The sequence below is a fragment of the Solea solea genome, chromosome 10, assembly GCF_958295425.1.
Source record: "Solea solea chromosome 10, fSolSol10.1, whole genome shotgun sequence".
Taxonomy (NCBI): Eukaryota; Metazoa; Chordata; class Actinopteri; order Pleuronectiformes; family Soleidae; genus Solea; species Solea solea.
Window position 1 is genome coordinate 1,036,270 of NC_081143.1, and position 13,514 is coordinate 1,049,783.

Sequence of the window (13,514 nt, forward strand, 5' to 3'; positions counted from 1 at the left end):
ATTAGATTGACTCCTAATTTAAGGTTTTTTTTTTTACTAATATTTAATATATACTAAATACTTTGTCTTAATCTCTAAATACAATGGGTTTGACATTTATTTCAAAATAAAACTAATCCTTTTTCTTTCTCGTGACCTGCAGTGTAATTTAGAACTTTATTTTGACAGCACCTTTCTATAAAGAACATCAGTTAAAATGAAGTAAGTTAAAAGAACTTTAAGTAGAAGCTGAGAATCGCTCATCGTGATTTGCGTGCTTTTAATTTGAAAATAACCCACACTCCCGGTATCATCTCGCCCCGCCCCTGCGCTGTCGTTGCTAGGAAGCGCGCACCTGTTGCCTGGTTACGGACAGACTGACAACAGCACGCGGACAGAATCGACGCGTTTCTACTTTATTTCACTCGCGTTCAGAAACAAAAAAGAAACAATTTGTTATTATTGTGGTAACAAAGGCAAAATGGAGGATTGTCACCGGACGAACGTGCTGGTGACGTCGTGTCTTAAGACGCCGGTGGACCCGGAGACCAAGGCGCCATTGGCTTCCTACGAGCGCGAGAGAGTCGTGCCCCTCGCGGCCTCGGGTCACGTGGCCAACCGGGAGCACGAGGAAGAGGTGAGAATAAAAACAGTTGTTTGTCCCGTTAAGTGTCATAAAATCATGGGAAGTTTGAAATGACGACTTTCTTACTGTGTTTCTAGTTTGACTTCGATTGTTCACTTAAATCTGAACAAAAGACAAAGAAACACAAATTGACAATAAATATAAAACGGTGCATATAAGTGAAACTTAGACGGAAACCTTTGGAACATCACTGCTCCACAATCATTTACTCTCAATACCCCAGATTAGCATGATGTTTGTAAAAAAAAAAAAAAATACGTTCAAGTTTCATAAAATATTTTATGGTTAAAAAAAAACACAAAATACCAACATTTTTTTTTTTTATAAAATTGGGTTTTACAGAATGTTGTAACAAAAACCTTAATCACAAAAACAATTTAACAATGAAATCATTTAACAGATTATGTCACTGATCAATGATTTAGTTCTTTTAACAGTCCTGACTCAGGAGGACTCGTGTGATCTGGTCCTGTTGACGGTCTGAAGTCAGACTTTTGACCTGGTCCCACTTTGTCTTCCTTAGTATTTGTGGACTTCAGTCCTGACCAGATTAACTCCACGTCCCAGACACCTGTGTGTGTGTGTGTGTGTGTGTGTGTGTGTGTGTGTGTGTGTGTGATGCTAAGCTGCTCTTTGTGCTCCACCATCTGTTCCACGCTGCGTCTCCTCCTCAGGATAATGAGATTGGAGTAGAAGGAGCTGCTCCAAACCATTGACTTCAAAGTAAATACAGCAGATGTCTGTAAAGGGACAGTTCACGGTGTTTAAAAGTGCGCTTGTTTTTCTGTTTTCTGACGCGTCGTACAAGAGGCCGGAGAGAGCTCAGTGACAACATGGCTGCCGACGAGGAGAAGTGACTGAAGCCAATAAAATCTCATGAAACCTACATCAGTTTAAGTCTACAACGTCTTTATCTCGCTGTTAGACTGAAGTTTGTAAACCACTCACTCTCCCAAACCAAAGTCCATAGAGAAAATCAGTGATTTTAACATCTCACACACACACACACACACACAGGGGTGGTTGTTCCACTGCTGCCGCCATCACTAAGTTCAAATATCTTATTTAGCATTTTTATCTTTATTTGGCATTTAAAGTCCTTCATTCAGATTTACTGCAGTGACACAAAGTGACCACACAAGGCAGCAGAGGACCGCAGCTAAAATCATGGATTTTCTCTATGAGGTTTGGTGCGTGAGAGTGAGTGTTTTACAAACTTCACTTTCTGTTGGAAAAGTCTGTCAGTGAGATAAAGACGTCGTAGACTAGATTTTATTTGATCAGTCTTTAATTAAGTGGCTAAGCAAACGCTGTGTGTGTGTGTGTGTGTGGGGGGGGGGGATATTTTGTTTCTACCTTCCAATGTAAATGTTTTGGGCTCAGTCTTTATGTCTGTATTTGTCACCACACCACGTTCTCTGTCAGCTGGACTACGACGACTCGGGCTCTGATTTCTGTGACGAGGACTGTCGGGCGGCGGGAGAGCGTCTGGACCTGAGCGGCATCTTCTTCTCTAACGAGGAGTACTACAGCAAACTGGAGGAGCTGAAGAAGGCTCACCTCCGCACCATGGCCGAGCTGGAGAGCATGTACCGCCGCAAACTGCACCTTAAGCTCCTGGAGCCTGGAGGCGGGGCAGCGCTGGAGGTGGGGCACAGGTGGGCGGAGTCATCTATGGAATATTTGGAATATTTCACATTACATAACAATATAAACCTTTATATCATGATATTTGAATCAGATACACTTTTTTTTAACATCAAATGTTTCCTAATAAAATGTGATAATGTTACAAAAGCAGAACCCATGTTTCCAGAAACATGACGTGCATTAGATTTTATACTCTCAAAAAATACTTTTCATTTTCTATAAAAGTATTTGTCACAAAAACATGACTTTGTTGCTTAAAATGTTATAAAATGTTGCTTCAAAAAATTTACTCTTTATACCTCCAAAAAAGATTTTAAAATGTTCTATAAAATGTTCCAGATTTTACCAAAACATGATCTGCATCACTGACACACAACAAAACATGATCTACATCACTGACACACTACAAAACATGATCTGCATCACTGACACACAACAAAACATGATCTGCATCACTGACACACAACAAAACATGATCTGCATCACTGACACACTACAAAACATGATCTACATCACTGACACACAACAAAACATGATCTGCATCACTGACACACAACAAAACATGATCTGCATCACTGACACACAACAAAACATGATCTGCATCACTGACACACACACAACAAAACATGATCTGCAACACTGACACACAACAAAACATGATCTACATCACTGACACACAACAAAACATGATCTGCATCACTGACACACTACAAAACATGATCTGCATCACTGACACACAAAACATGATCTGCATCACTGACACACAACAAAACATGATCTGCATCACTGACACACAACAAAACATGATCTGCATCACTGACACACAACAAAACATGATCTGCATCACTGACACACACACAACAAAACATGATCTGCAACACTGACACACAACAAAACATGATCTACATCACTGACACACAACAAAACATGATCTGCATCACTGACACACTACAAAACATGATCTGCATCACTGACACACAAAACAAAACATGATCTGCATCACTGACACACAACAAAACATGATCTGCATTACTGACACACAACAAAACATGATCTACATCACTGACACACAACAAAACATGATCTGCATCACTGACACACACAACAAAACATGATCTACATCACTGACACACAACAAAACATGATCTGCATCACTGACGAACACACAACAAAACATGATCTGCATCACTGACACACAACAAAACATGATCTACATCACTGACACACAACAAAACATGATCTGCATCACTGACGAACACACAACAAAACATGATCTGCATCACTGACAAACACACAACAAAACATGATCTGCATCACTGACGAACACACAACAAAACATGATCTGCATCACTGACACACACAACAAAACATGATCTGCATCACTGACACACAACAAAACATGATCTGCATCACTGACACACTACAAAACATGATCTACATCACTGACACACAACAAAACATGATCTGCATCACTGACACACAACAAAACATGATCTGCATCACTGACACACAACAAAACATGATCTACATCACTGACACACTACAAAACATGATCTGCATCACTGACACACAACAAAACATGATCTGCATCACTGACACACAACAAAACATGATCTGCATCACTGACACACTACAAAACATGATCTGCATCACTGACACACAACAAAACATGATCTGCATCACTGACACACAACAAAACATGATCTGCATCACTGACACACAACAAAACATGATCTGCATCACTGACACACACACAACAAAACATGATCTGCAACACTGACACACAACAAAACATGATCTACATCACTGACACACAACAAAACATGATCTGCATCACTGACACACTACAAAACATAATCTGCATCACTGACACACAAAACAAAACATGATCTGCATCACTGACACACAACAAAACATGATCTGCATTACTGACACACAACAAAACATGATCTGCAACACTGACACACAACAAAACATGATCTACATCACTGACACACAACAAAACATGATCTGCATCACTGACACACAAAACAAAACATGATCTGCATCACTGACACACAAAACAAAACATGATCTGCATCACTGACAAACACACAACAAAACATGATCTGCATCACTGACACACACACAACAAAACATGATCTGCATCACTGACACACACACAACAAAACATGATCTGCATCACTGACACACAACAAAACATGATCTATATCACTGACACACAACAAAACATGATCTGCATCACTGACACACAACAAAACATGATCTGCATCACTGACACACAACAAAACATGATCTGCATCACTGACACACTACAAAACATGATCTACATCACTGACACACAACAAAACATGATCTGCATCACTGACACACAACAAAACATGATCTGCATCACTGACACACAACAAAACATGATCTGCATCACTGACACACACACAACAAAACATGATCTGCAACACTGACACACAACAAAACATGATCTACATCACTGACACACAACAAAACATGATCTGCATCACTGACACACTACAAAACATGATCTGCATCACTGACACACAAAACAAAACATGATCTGCATCACTGACACACAACAAAACATGATCTGCATTACTGACACACAACAAAACATGATCTGCAACACTGACACACAACAAAACATGATCTACATCACTGACACACAACAAAACATGATCTGCATCACTGACACACAAAACAAAACATGATCTGCATTACTGACACACAACAAAACATGATCTGCAACACTGACACACAACAAAACATGATCTACATCACTGACACACAACAAAACATGATCTGCATCACTGACACACAAAACAAAACATGATCTGCATCACTGACAAACACACAACAAAACATGATCTGCATCACTGACACACACACAACAAAACATGATCTGCATCACTGACACACACACAACAAAACATGATCTGCATCACTGACACACAACAAAACATGATCTACATCACTGACACACAACAAAACATGATCTGCATCACTGACACACAACAAAACATGATCTGCATCACTGACACACACAACAAAACATGATCTGCATCACTGACACACAACAAAACATGATCTGCATCACTGACACACACAACAAAACATGATCTGCAACACTGACACACACACAACATGATCTACATCACTGACACACAAAACAAAAAAGTATTAACAGGATGTTTGTAACTTTAATTCTTTATGATTTGCATTAATTAAACATGTTAAAAAAAGAACGTTATCAGAACATGACTTAAATGTTGCAGTTTTACAAAACGTTAACACAATATCCATTTTTTTTGGTAAAATTGCAAAATAAAAATAAAGGTTGTACTGAAGTCACAGAAGAAAATCACCAAAACATTCAAAACAGGAATGTAAAAAAAATAATGACTTTAAGTTTCGTAAAATGTCCCAATAAATGACCACAAAAAAGTTTATAAAATTGAAAAAAATGACTTTTATAGAATGTTATAAAAGCAAAAAAAAACTATAAAATATTTTGTTTCAAAGACATGACTTGATATAAATTGTTGAAATGTTCCAAAAATATTTACTTTCTATACCTAAAAACAAAAAATGAACGTTTGTAAAAAAAAAACATCGCTTCAGTGAGGCGAGACAGGAAATCACACGGAGCACAAACCACGTCTGCTCTAAGTGGTTCACCAGGATCTGCGGAGACAGATTTTTGTTCAAGGTTCAAGGTTCAAGGTTTTTATTTGCCATTTGTGCTTAAACAGACAGTCCAGGCACATCATCTTGTGCAAGTTCTACGAGTCAGTTTTAGGAAACAGAAACACAAACTTAAGTATAAATATAGAGCTCAAATTAAAATCTATACAGAGTATAAAAATATAAAAAAAATGTAAAAGAAGATGTAGAAAAAATAAAAATATACATATATATATATATATATATATATATATATATATATATATATATATATATATACATATATGTGTGTTTGAGCAGAGAGTGAGCGGGGTGGAGTGAGTCTCTGATGATTCCCTCTGCTCTTTTCCTACAACGCTGCGTATACATGGAGTCCATGGTAGGAAGTTTTGTCCCAATAATCCTCTCCGCAGTCTCTATGACTCTCTGCAGTCTTCCTCTCTGCCTGTGTGGTGTTTCCGTACCAGACAGTGATGCCTGCGGTGAGGATGCTCTCTATCAGTCCTCTGTAGGCCAGGGTGAGAGGGCGGTGGTTCAGTCCAGCTTTCCTGAGCAGCCTGATGAAGTCCAGTCTTTGCTGGGCTTTTTTCACTGTGGCTGTGGTGTTACAAGCCCAGCTCAGGTCAGATGTGACCTGCAGTCCCAGGAATCTGTAGCTGTCTGTCCTCTCCACCTCGGTCCCACTCATGAATAGAGGCTGTAGAGGGGGGGGTTTCTTCCTGAAGTCCAGGATTAATTCCTTCGTCTTGTCTGTGTTGAGGAGGAGGCCGTTCTCCTCTCAATAGACAACGATGTTGTTGACCTGGGCCCTGTGTCCTGACTCGTCTCCCCCCTTGATGAGCCCCAGGATGGTGGTGTCATCAGCATATTTAATGATGATGGAGCTGTCCTGGGTGGAGACACAATCATGTGTGTACAGGGTGAAGAGTTTGGGGCTGTGGTGATCCGGTGCTGACTCTGATCTCAGAAGACAGCCGTCCTCCCATCTTCAACGCCTGTGGCCTTTCGGTCAGGAAGTCCAGGATCCAGTTGCAGGTGGGAGTAGGGTCCCCAAGGTCTGCCAACTTCACGATCAGTCTGCCTGGACGGATAGTGTTAAATTCAGAGCTGTAGTCCAGGAAGAGCACCCTGGCATTCACTCTGCTGCTCTCCAGGTGTTGCAGGTTGTGGTGAAGAGCTAATGCTACCGCGTCGTCCACTGATCGGTTGGCGAACTGGAGGGGGTCGACAGTGTCTGGAACCATGTTGTTGATGTGGGTGAGGACTAGTTTTTCCAGGCACTTCATGGCGACTGGTGTGAGTGCCACTGGCCTGAAGTCATTTAGGGTGGGTGTGTCTGGTCTTTTAGGGACTGGTATGATGGTGGAGGTTTTGAAGATATGGGGGAGTACAGCCTGAGATAGTGATGTGTTGAAGATATCGGTATACACACCCGCCAGTTGTTCTCCACAGGCCTTCAGTACTCTGGGAGGCACTCCATCGGGTCCAACCGCTTTGTTGGGGTTCACCTTCTTCAGAGCCTTCAGGACCTGTGTGTGTGTCACCTGGAAGACAGTGTCCGTGGGGTCACAGGGGGTTTTTGAGGGTGTGTCTGCGTTCAGCCTGTTGAGCCTCGCATAGAAGTCGTTCAGGCTGTCTGGGAGCATGACATCCCGGGGGTCTGTGGTTGTTGTGGTCCTCCTGTAGTTTGTGACAGACTGGATTCCCTGCCACATGCTGCGTGTGTTGTGGTTGAGGTAGTAGCCTCAAGCCTTTGGGAGTGAGCCCTATTTGCTGCTCTGATGGACTTCTGCAGCTCGTACCGGGCTCTCTTGTACTCCCCGTGGTCTCCTGACTTGAAGGCCTCCCGCCTCTTCCTTATTTTTCGCTTTATGTCCCCATTAAACCAGGGTTTTTGGTTTGGGAACATACGCACAGTCCTGGGGGGTGCGCAGATGGTCGTGCACCAGCTGATGTAGTCACTAACAGTCACTGTGTATTCATGGATGCCAGCTCCGGGTAGGACTCCAGCACGTTCGGGTCGAAAAGTCTGAAATTGCTGCGCTCTCTCAGCTGTAGTAAGATCACCCGATTATAGACACTCTTTGCAGTGTGTGCCTTAACTCTGCATACAAAAGTAGCAAGTATAAAGAAGAAAAGAAACAACTGGACTCGGAGAGCTCTGTGGTGTCGCACACTGGGAAGCGCCATGTTGAAGGGGAGCGCCATGTTGAAAGAGATGGGACCTTTTTAGTCTCCTCAGGAAGAAGAGACCCTGGTGAACCTTCTTGATTAGGATGGAGGTGTTGAGGGACCCAGAGAGGTCCTCACAGATGTGGACGCCCAAAAACTTGAAGCTGGTGACATGCTCAACCTCCATCCCTTTGATACGAATGGGGGTGTGCGTTTCCTGTAGTCCACAATGAGCTCTTTGGTCTTGTTGGTATTGAGGGTCAGGCTGTTGTCGGCTGTTGTTGGCTGGACCTCCTCCCTGTAGGCCGTCTCATTGTTGTCATCGTTGTGTCGTCTGCAAACTTGACAATGGTGTTTGAAGCATGTGTGCAGTCGAGGGTGAAGAGGGAGTACATGAGGCGGCTCAGCACGCAGCCCTGCGGAACGCCAGTGTTCAGGGTGAGGGTTGTCAAACCTGTGGTCTGAGGGGTCGATGTCCAGATCACAGTTTGGTGATCAGTTTGGAGGATTGATGAAAATGTTTGTAATGTTGATTTGTTGTGTTTGATAACATCATCTGTTTATGTTTGTCATCAGGTCACCGTGGTCCAGCCCGGCGTCCTCACACCGTCTCAGGAAGTCCTTCTCTGCTGTGGAGCTCAGGAGACCCTCAGCATCGTCACACTCTTCAAATGAGGACGAAGCCGCCGCCAACGACGACATGGAGAAGGAACACATGAAGAACATGTGGAGGAACTTCAGGTTGTCCCCAAATGCTCGTCTCCTGTCCACCTCCTCGCTCCAGAGGCTGCCGGGCGGTGACCAGAGGAGAGAGGGCGAGAAGAAGAGGCGGCGGCTGAAAGACAGCGAGCAGGAGAACTGGAAACACAGAGTCACCGTCCCAAAACCGTTCCACATGACTCTGCGCGAGGCCGAGAGGAGGAGGCGTGGCATAAAGACGCGCTCAGAGGTGGAGCTGGAGAACACGGTGCTGCGGCGGCAGCTGGAAGAGCTCACTGAGTGCCAGAGGAAGTTCCACGCCACTCCCGTCCCCGCACATGCTCACCTCACGCTTTACGAAGAGCGGCGGCGGAATGCGCACGAGGAGCGGCGCCTCGGAACCGTCGCCAAACCTTTCAGCTTCCTGGAGAGGGAGCGGCTGAAGAAGCAGCAGAAACAGCAGTGTCCGCCTAATGCGTCCAGCGAGGACACTTTCAAAGCCTTCAAGGCCAAACCCGTGCCCAGGTCTGTGTACACGGCGGCGTCAGGGGAGCTGGTGAAGGAGGAGGAGCTTTATCGTTCTATCAAGATCCAGATGAGAGCGCAGGAGCTGCTCCACAGCGCCGCCCTGCCGTGCAGCGCGCTCACACGCCGACTCAGCCAACGCAAGGGAACTAAAGACGGAGAGGACAAGATCGGCTTCACCCACCGACCTCAGATCAACAGGGAGGTTCCCGACTTCGACGCCAGCTACAGGCGCTTCCAGAAACACCTGGAGAAGAAGAAGGAGGTGAAGCCCAGCACCGCCTGTGAACCCTTTACCCTGAGGACGTCTCACATCCCCTCGCACCACCAACGCATCCTGGCCGACATCCAGAAGGAGCAGAGCAGTCCCCGGACGCTGCGCTGGCCGCACATCGGCCCCGAGCATATTCGTACTCCGACCTCGAGCCTGTGCTCGTCTCTGTCTGGCAGCCTGGAGCTCCTTCCCGCCAAAGTCACAGATGCTACTAAGAAACGCCACGAGGCCGTGAGGTAGCAACCACAGCGGCTCCTCCCTGTGTCACTGTTTGTGGAACTAGTTTCCCCCGCACCTTCCGCACCACTGTCCTCACAACCTGTAGCCACACCTACATCCCCCCCCACCGCCCCTCCCAAATCCCGCCTCCATATGTGACCAGACTGTCTCCCTGAGTAGAAAGGTGCTGGAGCGGAGGAAAGAGGCCGAGGAGGAGGAGGAGCAGAGGAGGGAGCGGCAGCAGCAGAGAGAGAAGAAGCTGCAGCGGCTGGTGTTGAAGCGTTCGCAGGCCAACGACCCACACCTCGCTCTGTCCATGACACACCACGACAAACTCACACAATTCAGGTTCATCGAGTGTTTCTGTGTGAGCGCCCCCTGTGGCTGACAACCAGTCACTACAAACAACACGTGCTCAGTAAAATCTACGTCAGCTGAAGTTCATGATTCACACGTTCACTCACTTTTCCAACAGGAAACTGAAGTTTGTAAACCACTAACTCTCCCACACACACACACACATACATGTTGGACATTCATGACTTGAGGGGACATTGCATTGACTTACATTAATTTCTTGGAGACTTACTCTAACCTTAACCACAATTACTACTGGCCTAATCCTAACCTCAACCTAACCTTATACATATCTTCACATTAAAATGTAGTCATTTACGTTACATAATGTGACTGTTTAAACAGGTTTGGGTCCCCACAACATTAGTAATACCTGGACACACACTCACTCTCCCACACACACACTCACTCTCACACCAAACCCCATAAAGAAAATGAGTGATTTTAACATCACACACACACACACACACACACACAGGAGTTGTTGATCCACTGCTGCCTCCATCACTAAGTTCAAATGTCTGATAAAATTAAGCATTTAAAATCCTCCACTCAGGTTTAAATCAGGGACACAAAGTGACCACACGAGGCAGCAGAGAACCAGCAGCTCCTATGTCCCCGCAGCTAAAATCACTGATTTTCTCTGTGAGGTTTGGTGTGGGAGAGTGAGTGGTTTACAAGCTTCAGTTTCATCTCCACTTTTTTGCTGCACTGTGTGTGTGTGTGTGTGTGTGTGTGTGTGTACCATGACAAATAACGTGTGTGATGTCATTTCCTGCACAGAAAACAAGATCTCCAGCGTCGGAGAGAATACCAGCAGGAGATCAAGGAGATACAGCAGAGGGTGAAGCAGAGGCCGCTGCTGCTGGAACAGGTTGCACAGGTGAAAATGAACACACAGTTATTTATTATTATTATTATTGTTGTTATTATTATTATTATTATTATCATTATTATTATTATTCAAGGACCTTCGATGACTTCACTCACAGCCGCTCGGTGTCATGTGCTGTGATTTCAGATCAACGCCAAACAAGCGGCAGAGAAGCGCTACACAGGTGCGCTGCGTGGATGTGACGTGACCGAGGAGTTCATCAGCGGCAAGGCAACCAAGACCACACATGTGGGAAGCTCCTCCCACTCCAGCGGCAGCAAACACAGGTACACATCAGTCACATTGTATTCAAGTCAAGATGGATATTGTTTCCTATCTGCGACCCAGACTTTCGCCACTGATTTTCTCTCTGGACTTTGGTATGGGAGAGTGAGTGGTTTACAAACTTCAGTTTCCTGTTGGAAAAGTCAGTCTAACAGTGAGATAAAGATGTGAACATGTTCTTAAGACATTGTAGAGTTAAGCTGTAAGCTGTTGTCTTTTCTAACAGAAAACACACATTTCTCTCCCACACCAAACCCCATAGAGAAAATCAGTGATTTTAACATCACACACACAGGGGTTGTTCATCCTCTGCTGCCTCCATCACTAAGTCTTATTTTGCTAATTCTGCATTTGAAAATCTTCTTTCAGATTAACATCAGTGACACAAAGTGACCACACGAGGCAGCAGTAGATCAACAGTGTGTGATCGCTGATTTTCTCTGTGGACTTTGCTGTGGGAGAGTGAGTGGTTTACAAACTTCCGTCCAACAGTGAGATAAAGACGTGATCATGTGACGTAGACATGATTTGGTGGCTAAAATCTTGCTGGCAGCCATGTTTTCAGTGAGAGTGAGCGTCTGTGTGTCAGGATGGTTTCTGTCAGTCTGTCACACTTAAAATAAACCTGAACCTAAACCTTAGAATTCAGTGTTGATATTTATTTATTTACACTGAAACGTGTCTACTGTTTACCGATGTTTTTAAACTCGTTCTAAAATTCGGGAAAAAACGTTTTTGAAGTTGCGACTCACGGCTTCACCACTAGAGGCCTCCAAATCTTACACAGAAGATGATTCTCGGCCGATTATGTTCTCACAGTGACCGCGACGATCCCGATGACGACGTGGACACGGGATATCAGCGTGTCTGCTACAGAAAAGTCTTCCTCGATGACGAAGACGCAGACGATCCAGGCGAGAGGGAGCGAGAGAGAGCGGATGATGACGAGAGCGGCGAGGAACCCGGCGTCTGCCAGCGCTCGCAGGAGGACGAGTGCAGCGGTGACAACTACCACTACTCAGACGATCACGAGAGTTACTCGGGCGAGAGCGAGCACGATGCAGACACCGGACAGCAGGGGGCAGCAGAGTGACGTTAAACATCATTTTAATTTAATCATTTTAATAAAATGTCAAACATTTACAGTATATCCCAGTATTTTTTTTTAAATGGAACGTTAATGTTAATTGGTTATAGTTATTAGTTAGTGCTGTGTCCTGACCTGTGTGTGTTAAATACTGAAATGGAATAAAAGTGTATTTCCTTATAAATCTTTGTGTTTTTTTTGTCATAATAACTTTATTTCAAACTGAAGCATCGACAATAAACCAGTTATTTTACTGAGATTTTATCTTATTTATTATTGTTTTATTCTAAATTGACTTAGTTTTATTCTAAATTTACTTAGTTTTATTCTTTATCTTATTTATCTTATTTATTGTTTTATTCTGAATGTATGTTATTTATGATGTTCTTTTTAACTGATGTTATCCATAGTTATTATATTCTGAATTTTATTTTATTTTCAAATTGCCCTATTTATAATTTTTAATTTGTTGTCATTTTGGTTTTATTAGGAATTTATTTTATTTATTATAGTTTATATACTGAATTGATCTTATTTATTGTTGTTTCATTCTAAATGTATCTTGTGTATTGTTGTTTTACTAAGACGACGACAAAAAAACAAACAAAAAACACTTGCTTATACGTTGCACTTATGACTAGCCCTTTATAGTTTGGCTTACTTGAAGCTCTTACTTACTTCTAGCTCTTGTTTGTACCCAAATGTTTAAATGCACTTATTGTAAGTCGCTTTGGATAAAAGCGTCTGATAAATGACATGTAATGTAATGTTATGTAATGTTATTGGGAATTTATTTTATTTATTATAGTTTTTATACTGAATGTATCTCATTTATTGTTGTTTTATTGTAAATGTATTTATTTATTGTTGTTTTATTGTAAATGTATTTATTTATTGTTGTTTTATTGTAAATGTATTTTATTTATTGTTGGTTTATTGTAAATGTGTCAGAGGTCAAACTGGAGCCAAGTCAGGGGGCGGGACCTTGTGTGTGATTGGCAGCTTCGCCGAGCCAATGATGAAGCCTGACGACAACGCTGGCGTCATCCAA

At 43.3% G+C, this 13,514-nt stretch overlaps 1 protein-coding gene across 1 annotated transcript; it reads left to right on the top strand.

The window, feature by feature from the left end:
* Nucleotides 1-299: 299 nt before the first annotated feature.
* fam161a (FAM161 centrosomal protein A) lies at nucleotides 300-12,590 on the top strand. The gene is made up of 7 exons (XM_058640027.1): nucleotides 300-616; nucleotides 2,051-2,283; nucleotides 8,720-9,877; nucleotides 10,041-10,208; nucleotides 11,001-11,100; nucleotides 11,239-11,378; nucleotides 12,196-12,590. The coding sequence occupies exons 1-7, from the start codon at nucleotides 461-463 to the stop codon at nucleotides 12,467-12,469; spliced, it is 2,229 nt and encodes a 742-aa protein (XP_058496010.1). The 5' UTR covers nucleotides 300-460; the 3' UTR covers nucleotides 12,470-12,590.
* The last annotated feature ends 924 nt before the right edge of the window (nucleotides 12,591-13,514 follow it).

Excerpts from the sequence above, each read along its gene's own strand:
- fam161a (XM_058640027.1), top strand. The coding sequence starts at position 461 with ATGGAGGATTGTCACCGGACGAACGTGCTGGTGACGTCGTGTCTTAAG. Across the intron at positions 9,878-10,040 it reads AAACGCCACGAGGCCGTGAG|AAAGGTGCTGGAGCGGAGGA; the intron begins GTAGCAACCACA and ends CTCCCTGAGTAG. Across the intron at positions 10,209-11,000 it reads GACAAACTCACACAATTCAG|AAAACAAGATCTCCAGCGTC; the intron begins GTTCATCGAGTG and ends TTTCCTGCACAG.